At 39.1% G+C, this 19,185-nt stretch overlaps 2 protein-coding genes across 2 annotated transcripts in view; both read left to right on the top strand.

The window, feature by feature from the left end:
- The window catches only part of arhgap20b (Rho GTPase activating protein 20b), a 59,545-nt gene that overhangs the window by 9,323 nt on the left and 31,037 nt on the right, over positions 1-19,185 (top strand). Inside the window, exons 3-9 of the mRNA XM_077241224.1 lie at positions 3,315-3,452; positions 3,562-3,708; positions 10,312-10,353; positions 10,548-10,638; positions 10,808-10,885; positions 11,238-11,304; positions 13,195-13,359. Of these exons, the coding sequence (XP_077097339.1) occupies positions 3,315-3,452; positions 3,562-3,708; positions 10,312-10,353; positions 10,548-10,638; positions 10,808-10,885; positions 11,238-11,304; positions 13,195-13,359 (728 nt within the window). The remainder of the gene's footprint in view (positions 1-3,314; positions 3,453-3,561; positions 3,709-10,311; positions 10,354-10,547; positions 10,639-10,807; positions 10,886-11,237; positions 11,305-13,194; positions 13,360-19,185) is intronic.
- Positions 15,128-19,185, top strand: part of rpl36a (ribosomal protein L36A) — a 202,980-nt gene continuing 198,922 nt past the window's right edge. The window contains exon 1 of the mRNA XM_077241234.1: positions 15,128-15,132. Coding sequence (XP_077097349.1) covers positions 15,131-15,132 — 2 coding nt within the window. The 5' untranslated portion in view covers positions 15,128-15,130. The remainder of the gene's footprint in view (positions 15,133-19,185) is intronic.

The following is a 19,185-nucleotide window of genomic DNA, read 5'->3' as shown; positions in this document are numbered from 1 at the left end:
TTGGATGGAGTGTTCATATCATTGTAGTTTTATGTAAAATTGACTGAAATTCACACACACACACACACACACACACACACACACACACACACACACACACACACACACACACACACACACACACACACACACACACACACACACACACACACACACACACACACACACACACACACACACACACACACACACACACACACACACAGCACAGAATGAATAAATACATCTATAAACCACCTTTCCCTCAGGTATAGCTATATTATACTTTATAAGCCAGTCTTTTGTTAACCTTAAAGTTTAAACAGGAACACAAATGCAGGAATAGGGGTTTTATTCACTAATATATTCAGCTCGTTGTCATGGCAATAAAGTAGACAGATTTCTGAAGGCGACTTCCATCTAAATTATAAAAAATTAAAAAATTATACTTCTTTATGCATAAAATTGAAAAAAACATTACTGAATGTGTTTACGTCCCCGTTTCCGCTTTTCTGCACCAAGTAAACATTGGCTCATGTAAACCTTTATCAATATTTGTGATTATCAGTATTTGTTCATTTTTACATGTTTTATATATTCCTATTATTATAGATTCGGAAATCTGTTTAAAGCCCAGTTCATGGGAAATGCAGTATTTGTATGTAAATGTAGAAATCAAGGAAACAGTGCAGCCTTTGCCAACATGCCAGAATATCATTTATATGAGGGCACACTGAATGAGACATTATTACATACAGGGATAGTCAACCTAAAAATTTAAAATCTGTCATCATTTATTCACCCTTATGAACTTCATATAGGTTTGGCACAACTTAAGGTTGAGTAAATTATGACGGAATTTTCATTTTTGGGTGAACTATTCCTTTAAACAAACATTATGTCTTATATCATAAAACAGATTGTTCCGGTCCTTGATGCTGATTAGTCAATGTTATAACCGCCAAACAGATTTGTATATCAATGTGCAACACCCTTAGCATCCACCCTTGGCAACATAAACAGTCAATATTACTGTGAAAATTGTTAAACTGTTTATCATTTATTTAATTAAGTATGAGTGACCCCTTTTTGACATTATGTCTGCATCATTCACTTAGGCAAAACTTAAATTCTGTACTCCACTTTAGACATTCTACTGACTATAAATAACTTTGCAAGTATATGTCAACTTATTCTACTAACCCTAATCTAACAGTCTAGTAATACTCTGAGAGTAAGGGTACGTTTACACGACAACGATGTGCTAAAAACGGAAACGTTTTTTCTTTGTACAGATGACAACTTTATCAAAATGATTCCTGTTCACACGGATCTGCGAAAAACGTAGTATTATGCATGCCAGACAAGTACAGTAGTTGGTGATGTTACTTTATAAAGAAAGACTATGCGCCCGCGCACATATGCATTCTTTTACTGAAGTACACTCGATCCGAATGGACATGCCTATAGACACAAATTACAAAATGTATATTATGTTTTTTGTTCTCTAAGGATGTTAATATTAATAATACTGTTATCACTTTGTCTTCTGGGTAAATTTATTTTTCACTGAGCCAGAAATATTCACTGTAATCCCAATTTTAGAATGTTCTCCTCTGAAGTCCCATTTTACTTTCTTTAAGAAAATGTCAAAACCTTTGAACACAAAGGCTTCGAAAACATGCATCATCCTTTAGTCTGTTGTAAGGAACCTTTAATTTTTCATGATGACAAAATGTTGTGTTGATTTGTGTAATTATTATAACCACTTGTGATGATGTCCATATGCCCCCCTTTGTTTCTTACTGTTAATATCTGTATCTTTTCATTTCCAAATAAAAGAGACTAAACACGAAATAAGGATGTGCATTACGTCACCATTTTCAGAGATTCCGTTTTCAAAAGTTTGCGTTTTCAGGCCACCAAAACGCTGTTGTCGTGTAAATTATTGGTCAAAAAGCATAACAAGTCTTTGTTGAAAACTATGTCGTGTAAACGGCCCCTTAGTTGACAAAGTTACTTATGGTTAGTAGAATGTCTAAAGTGGACTGTTGAAATAAACGTTTAATTTTGAGGCCACGCCCTTCCCCCTGTCATTCTCATGCGGGTCCAGGAGAAAGAAATTTTTCCAAGCTGAGAGTTAAGCAGATGTGTGTGTTTGTGTGTGTGAGGAAATAACCTATATTGTGTTAAAAAATAAAGAGCATGAGAACTGTTCCTGTTCTCTGTATTTATCTGAGCTCCATTAGACGAGGCATGTTGATTTGCCTGTTTACTTTCACTGTCAGGGACTATTTTTCTAGTGGAAGGATGGCAGGCACTCAGGCAGTGGCCTCTCGTTCCTTATTGCTTACTCATCAAACTTGTTGATGTTTTAATGTTATAATGTTTTAGTAAATTGGGTTAAAGGGATAGTTCACCCAAAAATGAAAATTCTGTCAGTATTTACTCCCCCTCATGTTGTTCCAACCCCGTAAGACCTTCGTTCATCTTCGGAACACGAATTAAGATATTTTTGATGAAATCTGAGAGCTGGATCACTCCTCCATACTAGTTCATAGGCTTCTTGAGGGATTGAAACTTGCCGGCCTCAAAAAGTTATTAAAGACATCGTTAAAATAGTCCAAGTGACTACAGTGGCTCAATATTAAGTATATCAAGCGACGAGAATACTTTTTGTGTGCAAAAACAAACATAAATAACGACTTCATTTCAACTAATCATTTCCTTCTCTTTGGGCCTCTAGTCAGTTAAACTAGTGTAATTGCATAGAGCTACGTCACATGTAGGCTCACTATTGGCCGATGCTTGTCATGTGTGTTATGCATGTGACGTACAACAACAGATCGTACGCTGTTAAACTAGTAACCTGACTCGAGGCCCAGAGAGAAGGAAATGAATAGTTGAAATAAAGTCGTTATTTTTGTTTTTTTTTGCGCACAAAAAGTGTTCTCGTCGTTTGATAAACTTAAGATTGAGCCACTGTAGTCACTTGGACTATTTTAACAATGTCTTTAATCAGTTTTCGAGGCCGGCAAGTTCAATCCCTCAAGAAGCCTATGGACTAGTATGGAGGAGTGATACAGCTCTCAGATTTCATCAAAAATATCTTAATTCGTGTTCCGAAGATGAACGAAGGTCTTACAGAGTTGGAACAACATGAGGGGGAGTAAATACTGACAGAATTTTGATTTTTGGGTGAACTATCCCTTTAATATAGGTCAAGTAATGTGGGACACCTAATTTTAATTTTGCAGTACATTACAAAAATTTTATTGGCATTTCTAAATGTTCTTTATTGCTATTGTGATTTGAACCTGTTCACTCTTCTACAGCGTTGAGTATGGGGCATGTAATGCATCCCAAAATGCAGTGCTGTTGATGGAAGCACATGCTCACCTTACCATCGGGTTGCAGTCAAGAGAAAGACTTCTGCTGCTTTTCACAGATTCGCTTATCATCGCCAAGACTAAGTATGTCAACTTTCTTGTGGGTATGAGTATGTGCATTAATATGTTAAAAATGTAGGACATTTGTCTCTCTAAAAGTGCATGTGTGCATTGTGTGTGTTACATGTTACAGGTCTCTATATCTAAAGCTGAAGGATCGTGTTAGCGTCTCAGACATATGGCTGGCATCCTGCGTTCATTGCATCACAGACAGGAAGCTCACCTCCAAGAACTCGTTTGTTATTGGCTGGCCGACCATCAATTATGTCATCAGTTTCAGGTGGTCTTTGAAAAATTATTTCAAAATTGCTTAAATGTCAAACATCTGTAGTTTTGGCAATCCAAACCATACTGATGTGGTCATTGTATGTCATTCAGACAAATAGTACTGAAAAACTGTAAACCGTTATGTTTATGGGATTTTTACAACTTGAGATGAAGCAGCAGTCTTTAAAAGATAACTATTCTGTAGTGGAAGGAAAAGAATGGTGAAAAGATTTAAGTGCTACAAAGGTGCTGAGGAAAATAATTCAAGTGAAATCCACCCACACTACTGCACAACTGACTTGATCATAAAACACTGTGTGATAAGATGACAGAAAACATTTTTTTTCCTGCAGCATTTAAATTCTTATGTGGAGTTCGCATTATATGCACTACACACTTTCTTCTAAGCTCAGCTCAGCTCTTTGTCATTTACAGTGTCGATTTGCCTCCTTATTAACCTGATTTTTAATTCTTAGATAAAATAGGTCAAACCCCATGAAATTGAGAATTCATGATATGCTGCTAATCAAAGGATAAAAAAACAACACTGAGAATCCTTTTTGTTAAAATCACAAAGAGAGTGAGGTAATGACCTTTTCATTCTTCCTCTATTCTATAGTGCGTTAAATACTATCTATGACAACGTGAACAAATTATGTAGAATTAAAAGGAAGTTGGTTACACATTTTCTTTCTTTTTAAATACACCTGTAAGCAGGTGTTGATGATGGAACTATTGTAAATGTGAAAAATATTGGGTGCGAAATGTATAAGAAAGTTTTTAGAGAGTCTCAGCTGCATTTGTTTGACAGCACCTCACTATGACATCAGAAGCCCATAACACAAGGTTTTAACCTCCTCAAAAGGAGGTCAAAAAAAAGTCATAACAAAAAAAAGTGGGTGTAGCAGTGTGTCCAGTAACTGGAGAAAAAAACAGACTGTAGGATTTAGACAAGAAACCATTTCTTAAACTGATCTTTTAATATAAATTGAATGCTGTCCCATGAACACATTTGCAACACAAATTTAGAAATTCTATGAGAGAGATTTTCAAGGGGGGACAGAGTTCCAGTTTACATTTTTAAGGAAATTAAAATGATTTCTGTCTTTCTAGCCTATGTAAGCTATGCGAGTTCCGCGTTTCCTCCGAAATTACCCAGAACAATTTGTTCCAGGAACTTTTTTCCCCCAGACCTGTTGCTTTCTGCTTTTCCACTGCGATCTTAAGTGGATTAGGCAAATAAGTCCTGTGGCATAGCACTGCGTGCTATTTCACAGTTCCCGCTGGATTTCATCCTCTGAATTTAAGCTTAATAAAGCATGAACCTCATCCTCGGTCCATCTGTCGTATTTTTTAAATTCCATTGTTGATTTGAATAGCAAACAACAGTTACTGCACGCACCGCAACAGATAAAAAAAAATAGTGGTTGAAAAAATGCTGCTGTCATGATTCCTGTCTTGGGTTCCCCTTGTCTTTTGTGGACTTCTGTTATTTCCTGTTTTGTGCCATGTTTTGTAGTCCTTGGCTTTGTAGTTTTTCTTGTTTATAAGTCTTCCCAGGTGTCTCTGATTAACCACGCCCCTTGATGTCTTGTTTAGCTTGTTTGCCTGTGTATTTAAGCCCTGTGTGTAGTTCAGTCTTTGTGAGTTCTTGATATTGTATGTTGGTTATCCTGTTTCCGAGTCCCGTTCCCGAGTCCCGTTCCCGAGTCTGTCAAGTTTTCAGTTTATTTAATAGAATACTACTGCTGCATGTGGATCCTGCTTCCCTCCATGTTTCAACCGCATCGTTACAGCTGCGTAGTTTCAACTAATCAAAATGCGGCATGAACTCAACCAATCAGTATGTTCAGCGCCCATGTCCCAGCCCTGAAAGTTCCTGAACTTTAAAAAAAGAGTACTACCTCGCAAGCAGGGACTTTTGGAGAGGAAAATATTTACCCGGAACTTCATTTAGACCCTGGTTCCTGCGGTGTTAACACACGGAGTAGTTCCTGGTGAAAGTTCCTGCATTGGAAACACGCCCTAATACTATAAATGTTTGGGATCGTCCACGTCTGTGGTTGCAAATTGTTCACTTTTGGGAATGGTTGGGATACATGCAGCTAATGAGAATGTTAATGAAGGGTACATAAGATGGTCACTTAGATGGTTAGGTGATACATAAGATGGTCACCCTAACCCTAACAGGAAGAAAACGGCTTCTCAAACTAGAAAAAAATGTCGGGTGGGATTTGATTTTGTCCATCAGAAATTGATTAGATCATTGGTTCATTGTGGTTTGCCTTTGCTGCCATCTCGTGTGAGTGACAGGTTGTACAGCCCTCTTGCCAGTGAACACGTCATCAGAGAAGAGAAAGATGTTACTGCAAGGAGGGGAAGTTATTTGGATTAAAGATTGTGAAGGCACATGAATTAATAATAATGATGTACACGGATAAATCATTAATAACAAATACTGTACTATTAAACAAAAAGATCTGTAATACGTTGCACACACCTATATGGTCTAAGATTCTCTAAGATTCGATCAGAAATTAAATGAGTTACAAACTCAAGACTAGAAGCAACCTATATCAAATAGAAATTACATTCACTAGCGAAAACTGCAAGAAAACAAAACTAGAGGTATTTCAAATTTCATGGAAAGAGAGCACAATTGCATACAGAGAGGCCTTAAAAACTGCTAGATCTGCTTATTTTTCAACCCTATTAGAAGAAAATAAACAAAACCTGAGGTATTTATTTGAAACAGTGGCTAAACTAACGAAAAATAAGGCTTCAAGCCCAGATGTTTCCAAGCAGCACAGCAGTAATGACTTTATGAACTTTTTTACATACAAGATTGATAATATCAGGGAGAAAATTATTACTATGCAACCGTCTACAGTATCGCATCAGACAGTGCAGTGTAGTCTCACTGACGAAAAATTTGATACATTCATTGTAATAGGAGAGGGTGAATTTTATAAACTCAAATCATCTAAATCGACAACATGCATGCTAGACCCTACACCGACTAAACTATTGAAAGAAATGCTTCCAGAGGTCATAGATCCTCTTCTAAATATCATTAATTCATCTTTGTAATTAGGATACGTAACAAAAACTTTTAAGCTAGCTATGATTAAACCACTTGTTAAATCTCGAATCTACCTTTTCTGTCAAAGATACTAGAAAAGGCAATATCCTCACAACTATGTTCCTTTTTAGAAAGAAATGGTATCTGTGAGAATTTTCAATCAGGATTTAGACCGTATCATACTGCTGAGACAGATCTCATTAGAGTCACAAATGATTTGCTCTTATCATCCGATCGTGGTTGTATCTCTCTATTAGTGCTACTCGATCTTAGTGCTGCATTTGACATTATCGACCACAATATTCTTTTAAATAGACTCAAAAATTAAGCTGCATTAGTGGAATTGCACTAGCATGGTTTAAATCATACTTATGTAATGAGGCAATAGGGGTGCTTTTTAACAGCTCTTGACTACGCCACTCCAATTTTGTTTGGGTAGGAGATCTCAAGTCACTAGAGGGTTTCCCGCTCGGCTATCCAATTAAATGAATAAACATAAGGCAAAATTTCTATGAAATCAAAGCATCAATTTTATTGAATTCAGGAATTCTGTTTTCACTCAAAAGCGGGCCAAATGTATGCATGAGAGATGGCAGTACAAGCAACTATGGAGGGTAATATAACACTTCAAAAGAAAATGCACACAGCAAATGAATAAATACAATAAACCCCAAAAGAAATTACAAATTTCTACACACCACAGTAAATACACAAAAACTCTTTCCACACCACACTTGTATGAATCAAGAGTGGAATCTTCCCCGCCCTTAGTTACGATGCATACTCAAAGCTATAGATCATAATGTAGCTGTAGTTCACAAAATAAACCACATAGAAAAGACAACTGATTAGTCATGGGCCAAACAAACAAAAGCAATATTAATGACAAAAAAAAACAAAACCATAAAACATGAAAAACAAAAATAAGGTAGGGAAAAACAGTGGTCAGTTGCACAGGACAAATCGAATTCTACAACAGGAAAAACAATAGTAAATAAAACAAAAATACACAAATCAACCCATACAAAAACCACATTCTCATTAAAACAACTGTAATTATTATATCTAAACATAACATTGAATAGTAGCACCACATCATAACATTAGTTCCAACTAGAAACCACTGTCCATATATTTATTTCAATCAACATGGTTAAAATATGCTAGCTATTCCAACATTACATCAATACAAATAAATACCTTAGTTGCCTTTTGGCTAACTTCAGAAGCCACAGGAAGTACAGCAGCGGTTTACATCCATCGCTCATCCAGCTCAACATGGCCAACGTGAAAGCCTTTAAAGCAATTTCTTTACAAAAGGAAGTCATTTTCCCCAATACATACAACACAGGGTTGTCAATGATCATTTAAAAAAAAAAACATAACTTGCTTTGACAGTGTCAACACTCACCTGCTGTAATGGTAATTCAGTGTCCACCAATCATCCAGCCAAACTTTATCAGCATTGGGGCATTTGGGCCTCACATCTAAAACAAACCAACTACATCGAGACAATGAACGGATTAAGTACAGCTGGCCCATTTGAATTAACATTTTCACTAAAAATCGCTGGCTCTTGGCCAACACACCAAAAAGATCCCAAACATCATAAGTAAGCATTAAAAACACTTCTCATTCAAATCAACCTACCAGAGCTTGTTCTTCCAGCGACTATTCCAAACAATTCAGGTACTGCAACCATTCCTCTCACAGGAAGTGGCATATTTAAAGGGAAATTACACCCTCTATAGATATCCTCACCAGCTTGACCTATTGACTTGGCTACACTTATCTGACCGTTTGTAGCAGTAAATGAAGAGATGTCTTATCCGTCAAAAGTTCAGTATGGTGTACCACAAGGTTCAGTATTAGGACTATTGCTGTTCACTCTGTACATGCTACCCTTAGGAGATATCTTTAGGAAGCATGGCATTAGTTTTCACTGTTATGCTGATGATACTCAGCTCTATATTTCTTCACGCCCTTACGAAACTTAACACAAAATTAACGGAATGCATAGCTGATATAAAACTGGATGACTAGTAATTTCCTACTACTTAATTCTGCAAAAAAAAAAAAAAAAACAGATTCTAATTATTGGACAAAAAATTCCTCACGTAATAACCTAGAATACTGCATAACACTTGATGGCTGCTCTGTCCTCGTCGTCGGTTAGGAACCTGTGTGTGCTCTTTGATACCAATCTTTCATTTGAAAGTCACGTTTCTAGTATCTGTAAAACTGCATTTTTTCATCTTAAAAATATATCTAAATTACGTCATATGCTCTCAATGAAAAATGTCTCCCTATTAAACATCGTATACATTTTTTAATATTTCTGATTACTTACAAAGCACTAAATGGTTTAGCTCCCCTGTACCTGAGCGAGCTCTTAACGCATTATAGTCCTTCACGTCTATTGCGATCTCAAAATTCGGGCCAGTTGATAATACCTAGAATATCTAAATCGACTGCTGGTGGTAGATCCTTTTCCTATTTAGCACCAAAACTTTGGAAAAATCTTCCTGACATTGTCCGGGAAGCAGACACAGTCTGTCAGTATAAAAACACATGGTTAGCATCTTTGGCTTAGCTTACACATAACACATTATAGACTTCTATAATTCAATGTTAGGCTGCATAGTTTTGATCAGCCGGAACCGGGAACACTTCCCATAAATCCTGATGTACTTTGTACATCATAAGAAGGATGGTGTCTACGCTAATATTAGTCTCTCTGTTTATCCCGATGTTTACCACAATCCGTCGGATCCATTTATTCATTTTAGCTGACGCTTTTATCCAAAGCGACTTACAATTGCTATGTATGTCAGAGGTCGCACGCCTCTGGAGCAACTAGGGGTTGAGTGTCTTGCTCAGGGACACATTGGTGTCTCAAAGTGGATTCGAACCCGGGTCTCTCACACCAAAGGCATGTGTCTTATCCACTGCGCCATCACCACCCACATCCAGGCTGTTTACGGATCTGATGAAGGACCTGCGCCTGGACACGACGACAACGCAGTCCTGAAGTGTCAACTAGTCTCTCCCTTGTGAAGGCCTCCTTCCCTTTACCTCTGTACTGATAAAACGTTATTGGGATAATTCCGATTCATGTGGAATTAAAAAAAAATTCTCAGAGCCACCAGGCACTGTTTTATGCAAATGAGCGGCCGGATCGCATTAAAGGTTTTCTGTTAGAACGGAGTTGTGTTAGCGGCCCGTAAGTTAATAACTAATGATCGTTGTGACGGAAGTGAATCAATCAAAAATAACTGCAGCTGGACAATAACTTTATTCTAGAGCTGCTGTAAAACAATCTCTGTTACTTTAATTTCCTATTATCACTGTAAAGCTGCTTTGAAACAATTAAAAGTGCTATATAAATGAAGGTGACTTGACTTGACTTCACTAATATCAGAACTCAGGGTCATTGTCTTATCATTCAGGTGCATTTGTCTGAAAAACTAATTAGAAAATTTTAACTAAATCTAACATTTCCTCTCTCTTTCTGCCTGTCCTCCAAAACCAAAGCACATCAGAAACAAAGGAGAGATGGTTACAAGCTCTTCAGTGGTAAGGGAAAAAAACAAATCAAAGACTCATGTCATAACAGCATATAATGTATCAAAGTACAAGTTTCTTTTCAAACATGAGGTATTCCTGCTCTGATGTTGTGTCCATTTTCTAGAATGCTCCACGCCTCTGTATTTGTTTTTCTTGCTTTCCCATTTGTCGTTCTTTGTTTGTAATAATGTTTCATTCTTCAGGCACACCTGCAGGGCCAGGCAAAGAGTCTTGCCAAATGCCATTCTTCTCTACGTTCTGCTGATCTGCCATCCCGATGACAACAGCTCAGCGGTACATAAACTCCTTTTGGTTAAATTTGGACCAAGCCACTCCCGGCCCTCAGGGAACTAAATCCATGTCTCTGTTTATAAGTGAAGGTTATTTGTACTCTAGCCCAAAGCTTTTCCTTGTGAGTTGATGGTCAATGCTTTTGTTTGTTTACATGCTATTGGCTTTTAAGACCGTTGCTGTGGCAGTGGATGTGAGCACGACCGCAGAAAATGTGGTTCAGTACATCATGCAGCAGTGCAAACTACTGGTAAGTAGTCCGTTATAGCCTCTTGTTGTGAGTATGGTGTAATACACATTTGCTTGAACATTAGCTATTTAACCTATTTAAAGCACATTCGAATACTAGGGAGTGGTCCAAATTAGAGAGCCACTTGTTGTTGTTTTTTACACCCAATTTCACCTTGTAATTTGGTGGATTTAACTACCTGCTCATCTGAGGCAATGTCCTTTTATAATGTTGTGTACATCGTTCTGTTGCTCTATGATGACCAGGAACTATATTGTGCCAAATTTGTCTACTGGCATTTCCTGTGTTTGATATCAGCCACTTCCTTTTTCCTGTTTCTTTCCAAAACATAATGACCACTTCCTGTGTGCAGGGTGAAGTCTTGGACTACCAGCTGTGTGTGAACTATGAAAAAGAACAGGAAACATACCCTCTTATTGGTGATGACACACACACACACACACACACACACACACACACACACACACACACACACACACACACACACACACACACACACACACACACACACACACACACACACACACACACACACACACACACACACACAACAAATTAACATCCTTTTTAAAACAAATGTGAACACATGGTAGTTCGGGGTGTCCAACTAATTATCAGTCATGTCCTTATGCTTGACCAATTCTAATTTGCTCCCATTCAGGGATCTTGCATTACGCACTTTTCTGGAGTCAAAAACAATGTTATGCCTCTTTTATATCAGATAAAACAGTTGGAAGTACAAGGAATTTACAAATTTCATTCACCAGAGATCTTTAGATTACATAAATTATATAATTACATAATACTGTAACTTAGGGAATATTATTCAAACAAAAATATTGAGAAGAAAATGAGAAACCTGCTCTCGGGTGGATGAAATTAGTAAATTCCATGTAGGCTACTTCCAACTGTTTTATCTGATATTAAAGAGGTCACAGTAGACAAATCTAAATATTACCACCAAGTTCGGCCTAAAACAAAACTGAATGGTCATATGACAAGGCATGGTTTTCAGGCAAACTCACCATGAAATTAATATATCATCAGGGTTGGGTATATCAACCCACAAAATACAGAATTTAATTGAATCACTTTCGGTCCATAAGTCGGAATTTTAGTTGAATTTGTCTGTATTATTCAGAGTTTGTCTTGACAAGCTTTGCTTTTCTAGTTAAAAAATACAGTTAACTTTTTAAAAAGATAATTCACTTGTTACTTCTAAAATATCTCTGTGTACCTCTTTGTTGTCATTATTGCCAAAAAGTGCATTCACATACTTAACTTAACTGAGAATTAACTATACTGTAGGTTGCCACAAATCTAGTTTCAGCTGCTCGCAAGTGTCATGCATGATTAAAAGAAACATTCAATCACATCTAAGATGTAGCTGAAATTATATATTAAGATTTTTTGATTACTCGATATATGCTCCAGCATCCCAGCATTCCTGCGTTCCTACATTGGACAATTGATTTAAAAAAATGGATGGATGCATTGTTTTGTTATTTATTATGAATATATCATACTGATATAATGTTTTAAGCATGATTTTTCTTAAAATCATCCCACATCCCAAGGTTAGACTCATGCAAAGGACATGTTCAGCCCACAGGCTGTCTTTAAAAGTTCTGAGCTATATGAAACTCTTCTCTTCCCACTCATTGACAGCTCTGTGATGAAAGACCTGTCATGATAAAAAAAAATGCTGTTATGACAAGCTTTATTAATATTACTACTGTTAATCAGCTGTCAGCACCAGCCCCCAGGTCATATATATGCACATTTTTATGTAAGGTCTATTGAATGAGACAACAGAATATGAAAGGTTTAGTTCTAGATAACAGAATCCAAAACTCAATTAAACTTAAAATCTCTCTATGTCTTCTTATTTTTTCCTCTACAGTATATTGTAATGGGGCAGCCTCAGGATAATTTGCTCCACATGCCAGCCCTAAACATTCACAAACACACAAGCTGATCTTCACTGTCTAAAATAATCTGAGGTGCTAGCTGGATGTTCTGTAGAAATGTTGCACGGTAATCCATAGTTGCATCAATCTGTGTCGGATTTATATACAAATTTTGTACTAGTGAGAAAACAGAAAAGCAGCCTAGCAACTATTCTTAAGATCAAAAGAGGACAGTGTTTTACTCTCATTTTTTTTAAACACAGACACAATCATACACAGAATGAAATATGTTAGCAATGAAGTAAACACAATATGCTTTTTGGTTCCTGTACTGTTCGAGAATGAAATTGCTTGCAACCTGAAACACCAATTTCCTGTCTCAATTTTTGTCTCTTATAGGCCATGAACTACCATTCTTTATCCTGCATCATTCCCTGAGAAGTCAGCAAGACCATCTGCTCATACCCAGTGAGCCCGTGCAAGAAACATTTAGTTCTGCCAAGCAGACAGTCTCTTCCAAGACCCCTCACTTCACCCTAAAAACCAGAACACAAACTCCTAGGGGTGAGTTCACTTGTCACCAACTGAACACAAATGGCCAGCTCAGTAAAACTCATCAAATGCATAATAAGAGTTGTGCCTTCTCTGAGGATCTGTTCTCTATGGGGTTGCCTTTCAAAGTGGAAGTTAACACTGTTTCATGAACGCTCCTTGTGTGCTGATGTCTGAAGCACCTGTGATACACGCCATTCTACCGCAGTCAGGTGACATCCCATGTACAGTATGCAAGCTGGGCATATAAGGGTGCCCAGAAAGAATGCATCAGATTCTTTGTCTTCATGAAGCTATTTGTTTGATGTGCATGTGGAATTTTGAATTGGTAATCTGTCTGTATATCTCAAAGAAGATGATATGTATAGAGAAAGTGTGTCACCTTAAGGGGCATGAGAGCCAGCATGGGTTTATCCCTTTCTCAAACATCACTTCACTCCAGCACTTCACTCAGCTTCTTCAGATCTGGTGGAGAGCATGTTATTGGCCCGGTCTAGCTCTGAGGAGCTGGACATGATGGGAGTTGAAGCAGATGTTGTAAGTGAACCCGCCTACTCCAAAAAGTTATGTTAAAAGTTGGTTAAAATTATGACCCACGACATGGCATCCTCACTGAAGTCTCCAGTCCTGCCCTCTGAGCCATGTTGGTTTACATCGCGGCTGGTGGGCAAAGCATATGGCGTGGCGGGCCAGACTGGTGGCGCTCTGCACATAATGGCAGTGTTGCAAGTGTATCAGGATGATTTATTGAAGAACTCAGATCTACGCAAGGGGGTGTCTCCAGAGCCAGTCCTGGAACCCTGCCACAGACTTTGCCCTCCTTGCCACCAAGCAGGCTGCTTGTACTATCGGCCGCTTTCTTGCTGCCATGGTTTCCATGGAGGCATCTTTGGTTGAACCTTGCATTACCGTGCTCAAGGTAATGGAAAATGGAAAGATAAATAATGAAAGATGAAAGCTGAATAATGTTTATTTTAATGTGCCTCCCTGGTGGCACATAAATAGTGGACATATATGAGGAGATTGGTCATTTTAGCGTCCCACTCTTTCATCTGGCACTCTCTGGGTATAGAGGCAGTTTCAGTATCCTTCATATATCATATGGAAGAAGGAAGAAAGATAGACAATGTCGCTGCATACGTCCTGCACCTCTTTCTGTCTATTATTTTCTGGTGCAGAGAGTTTAGCGGTGGTAGCATTATGCTCCTTTTATAACAGTTAGGTTGTGATGAATGTAGATGATGTGCAATACCGCAACTTGCGTGACACATCCTCATTGATCACCCTTCCCTCCTCAGGTGCCAGGAGTACAGAGGTGTTAGCTATGTGCACCCTCTGTGATCACGTGTTAGGACAGGAAGATTGGGCAATACCATTTTAGCATCCCACTTCATCTGCTGTCGCCTTCAGTGGCGTGGGGCTCAGAAAGATTAATTTGCTTCTTGTTGATTCAAATTCATATTGGAGTAACAGGCTAGCACTTACCTTGGGTAAGGGACAACTATCTAAGCCCCCTCCTAGATTGTAGGCTGCATCAGTCTGTTGCCATGAATGGATGGGCTGTACAGTAGGGAGAGTTAGCTTTTCCGCTTCTGTGTCTCACTCCTTCATTTGTTGATCCTCCAGTCTATACCTGGAGGTGATAATTGTGGATATTGTGTGGGACTATGTTACCATGTTTTCTTAACAGTTTGCAAGGAGTTCTGGGACAGAGTAATAAAGTGGACTCTGACACAGCTAGCAACTTGCTATTATTTCACTGGAACTGTAGGAATGGGCAACCATCAGCCAACAAGACCAACTTGGTAGAGAATACTACGAGAGCTCAATGGTGCTCCACTCTCTCAGTGGCCCCTCCAGTACGTGTGGTGATAGTCGGATGACTTTACATCGACTAGTTCTCTAGGAGACCTGCTATTGGGTAAAGCGCTTCACTAGAGGTTCGGGGGCAAACATTGCCATGTTTCTTAGGTAGAGAAGGCAGTTAAGAGAATGGTGCTCTCTCCTGAGTCCTCTCCCAGTACTTAGGACATGATGCTGAAATTGTTTACAATCCCTTTGGTGAGGTTGCCCCTTATAGCTGATGGCCCAGGGTTTGGGTGGTCGGGAGAGCAGGCTGTGGTTTTGGGCAGATGCAGGAACTGCAGCTTCCTTAACTAGATCTTCCTTGCAGGTAAGTTTTAAGGGTATTGAGCTGTGGACCTCTTACGACAGGCACTAAAGCTCTTGGTGGCTTCTAGCTCACTGGAATTCGCACAGCACAATAAGAAGGCATTTGTTCAGAATGACATAGTGGGTATTTTGTTCCCATAGTGTCAACTGCTTGACACAGTGTCTCATTCCCCTTCTCAGGGAACCTGAATAACCAGATACATTCATTACATTGTGTGGCTATCTAGAGGCCATTAGTAGACTTTTGCTGCATTTCTCCATTAAAGGAGAATTTGTGGAATTCTATGGAATGGAATTCAACATGTATTTAAAATTAGTTAAATGTAGTTCAGAGCTGTCTGCTGAGGTCTGCAGGTGCAGATTCAGTGTACATGAGTAGTGGAAGGCCGGGCAAATTGTCACATATCTTACATTCATTTATGAGTAAAAATTGCAATTGCATAAATTATCACTTGTTGGTTATCTAAAGTTTAAAATTTTAAGTTGTAAAATTAGTTAAGTTAATACCTTTATTTATCAAGGATACATAAAATTAATCAAAAGGGACAATATAGACATTTGCAATGTTACATAAAATTATATTTCAAATAAATACATTTCTTTTGAAATTTCTATATATCAAAAAATTCACAACACAACATTTTTCAACGCTGATATAAGAAGAACTGTTTCTTGAACACCAAATCAGCATATTAGAATACTTTATGAAGGATCATGTGACCCTGAAGACTGGAGTAATGGTTTCTAAAATTCAGCTTTGCCATTACAGGAATAAATTACATTTTAAAATATAGTCAAGTCAAGTCAAGTCACCCTTATTTATATAGTGCTTTTTACAATGCAGATTGTTTCAAAGCAGCTTTAAAGAGATAACAGGAAACTAATGTTGAAATAATATTGGTAAATATAAAATTAAATGTCCCCAACTAAGCAAGCCAAAAGCCAATGTCGACAAAGGCAAAGAAAGGCAAAAAGGCGACAGTGGCAAGGAACCAAAATTCCATCAGGTGACAGAATTGAGAAAAAAAACCTTGGGAGAAACCAGGCTCAGTCGGGGGTCAGTTCTCCTCTGGCCAGTGTATGAACAGTGTATAATTATGATTTAGGCAGCATTACAGGTCAGAAGTCAGATTGGATCGGAACATTATATTATGCATTATGAGTCATCACGCACGTATGGGGACGAGTTTGTTGAGGATCAGTCCCGATGACAATGCAGTGCTGAAGTGCCAACTAGCCTCTCCCTATGGAGGATCCCTATACCACTCTACAGATAAAGCGTTGTGGAATTTTTCGGTTCGCGTACCTACCCAAAGTGATAAGATAAAATAAAAATTCTGCATCAAAATTTATAGACAAGTAGTTTGTTTAGGCATGGTTTGTAAGGAATTATAAACCTGCGCACATATATTCAAACGCACATAACTATAGAATCAATTCTTAATGCGCATGTGAACGCCATAAGCGTCTATCACAGGTTCACGTTTAAAGTCTGTTTAGAGAGAACGGTGTCGTCTTAGCGGCCCCTAATTTAATAACAAACTATCATTTAGACGGAAGTGAATCAATCAAAACTAACTTTAGCTGGAAAAAACATTTTTCAAAAGCCACTATAAAACCAAACCAATCTCTGTTACCTTAAATTATATCTTTACCTCTGTAAAGCTGCTTTGAAACAATCTACATTGTTAAAAGCACCATATAAATGAGGATGAAATGAGGATGAGTGCCGATGGCTGTCTTGTCGATGAGGCCTTCACAGGGGAGAGTCTAGTTGACACAAGCTCTGCTGACATTTCAGGGATGCGTTGTGGTCATGTCTAGGTGCAGGTCCACCATCTGATCTGGATACGGCCCGGATCCAGCTGATTACAATAAGCCTCGGAATAAAAAGAAAGACTATAATTAGCGCAAATGCCATTCTTTTTATGATGTAGGCAGCCTAATAATCATTTAACTGATATGAATAATAGGAATGTATAGTGTTCTATTTGTATGCCAGGTTGAAGAGATGTGTTTTTAATCTAGATTTAAACTGACAGAGTGTGTCTGCTTCCCGGACAATGTTAGGAAGACTGTTCCAAAGTTTAGGTGCTAAATAGGAAAAGGATCTACTGCCAGCAGACGATTTTGATATTCTAGGTATTATCAACTGGCCGGAATTTTGAGATCACAATAGACGTGAAGGACTATAATGCGTTAAGAGCTCGCTCAAGTACTGGGGAGCTAAATCATTTAATGCTTTGTAAGTAATCAGCAATATTTTAAAATGTATACAATGTTTAATAGGGAGCCAATGCAGTGTTGACAGAACCGGGCTAATATGCTCATACTACCTGGTTCTGGTATGAACTCTAGCTGCTGCATTTTGGACCAGCTGTAGTTTGTGTATTAAGCATTCAGGGAAACCACCCATAATAGCATTACAATAATCTAGCCTTGATGTCATGAATGCCTGAACTAATTGTTCCCTTTCAGTCGATAACGTCAGACATAGTCGACGGTCGACTGAATGGGGATCTCGCTAGAGAGCCTATCCTCTTCGAGTACTATTGAACGAGCCAATGTAATTGGCGTGCGTGATTCGCATCACACACTCCACCCCCGCGGCGTAGGTATAAATACGGAAGTGGATGCACGCACTAGTTGCCTTTCGCTTCGGAGCCGATCGTTTGATGTCTCTGAGAGTGCTGTTGTCTACAACGAGCGAGTGTGTCGGTGTTCTTCAGGAAGACTCTCCCAGTGCTGGTGTTCTACAGCGCGAGTGCAGCGGTGATCGCGAGGTTTGAGCTCTCAACTGCTGTTTTAACAGCAACAAATTTCTAAATGTTTGTGTGTGTTGATGGCTGGTTAGAGGGCGGAAAAGTGAGTGCTTCACTGTTTCAGTTCTCTGTTCAGTGTTGCCGCGGTCATTCCCCTGTGTGCTCCGGCACTGGTGACGGTCCTATTTTCTGAAAGAGCAACACGGGTGCGTTTGCGTCTTTTTCAAGATGTCATTCCGCCCGTGCGTTTCTGGGTGCGGTCGTTCCCTGTCTCTCTCTGATTGTCACAACTGTTGTGTCACGTGTTTGGGCTTACAGCACGCTGAGACAGCTTTTGTGGACAGCTCATGTTTTCACTGTGGGAACATGACTGTCACAGTGTTGAGGACGAGACTCGCCTTCGTTCGCGGAGAGCGAGTCCCCATTACCATGCCCCACCCTCGGGTGCTGTGTGGGATGGGTGACCAGAGGATAGTGTTGGATGTCCCGCCCGGTAACCATTCCCTGTGGGCTCCTCACTCCTCCCTTCCACTGCAACCACTGGAGCCTCCTGTGTTGTCTGCTGGTCCATCTGTAATGGGTGGGCCAGCGGTTTCACCCGGGGCTCCCCTGGAGGACCGGACACCGATTGCAGCATCGGAGGGTGAGCTGACTTCTAGAGATGATGACTCGGCTGCATTGTCTCCCTCCGGGAGTTCAATGTTGCCCGAGCCGGATCCAGAATTATCAGCTATGCTGAAACGGTGAGGTGGTGAGCCTGCAAGCGCTGCCCTGGAGGAGGCAGATCCAGCCCTGGCTTCTCTGTCCGTTCGCTTGGACGTGTACAGAATGCAAGCCATAGACCTCAGACCAGCTCTACAAATATCTGTTGGAACTCATCAGAGAGGGAAGGCTGTTTCCATGC

This window comes from Siphateles boraxobius, unplaced genomic scaffold, assembly GCF_051911475.1.
Source record: "Siphateles boraxobius isolate OS27281-9 unplaced genomic scaffold, OSU_SipBor_1 24, whole genome shotgun sequence".
In the NCBI taxonomy this organism is placed as follows: domain Eukaryota; kingdom Metazoa; phylum Chordata; class Actinopteri; order Cypriniformes; family Leuciscidae; genus Siphateles; species Siphateles boraxobius.
This window is presented reverse-complemented; position numbering and strand designations above follow the sequence as displayed.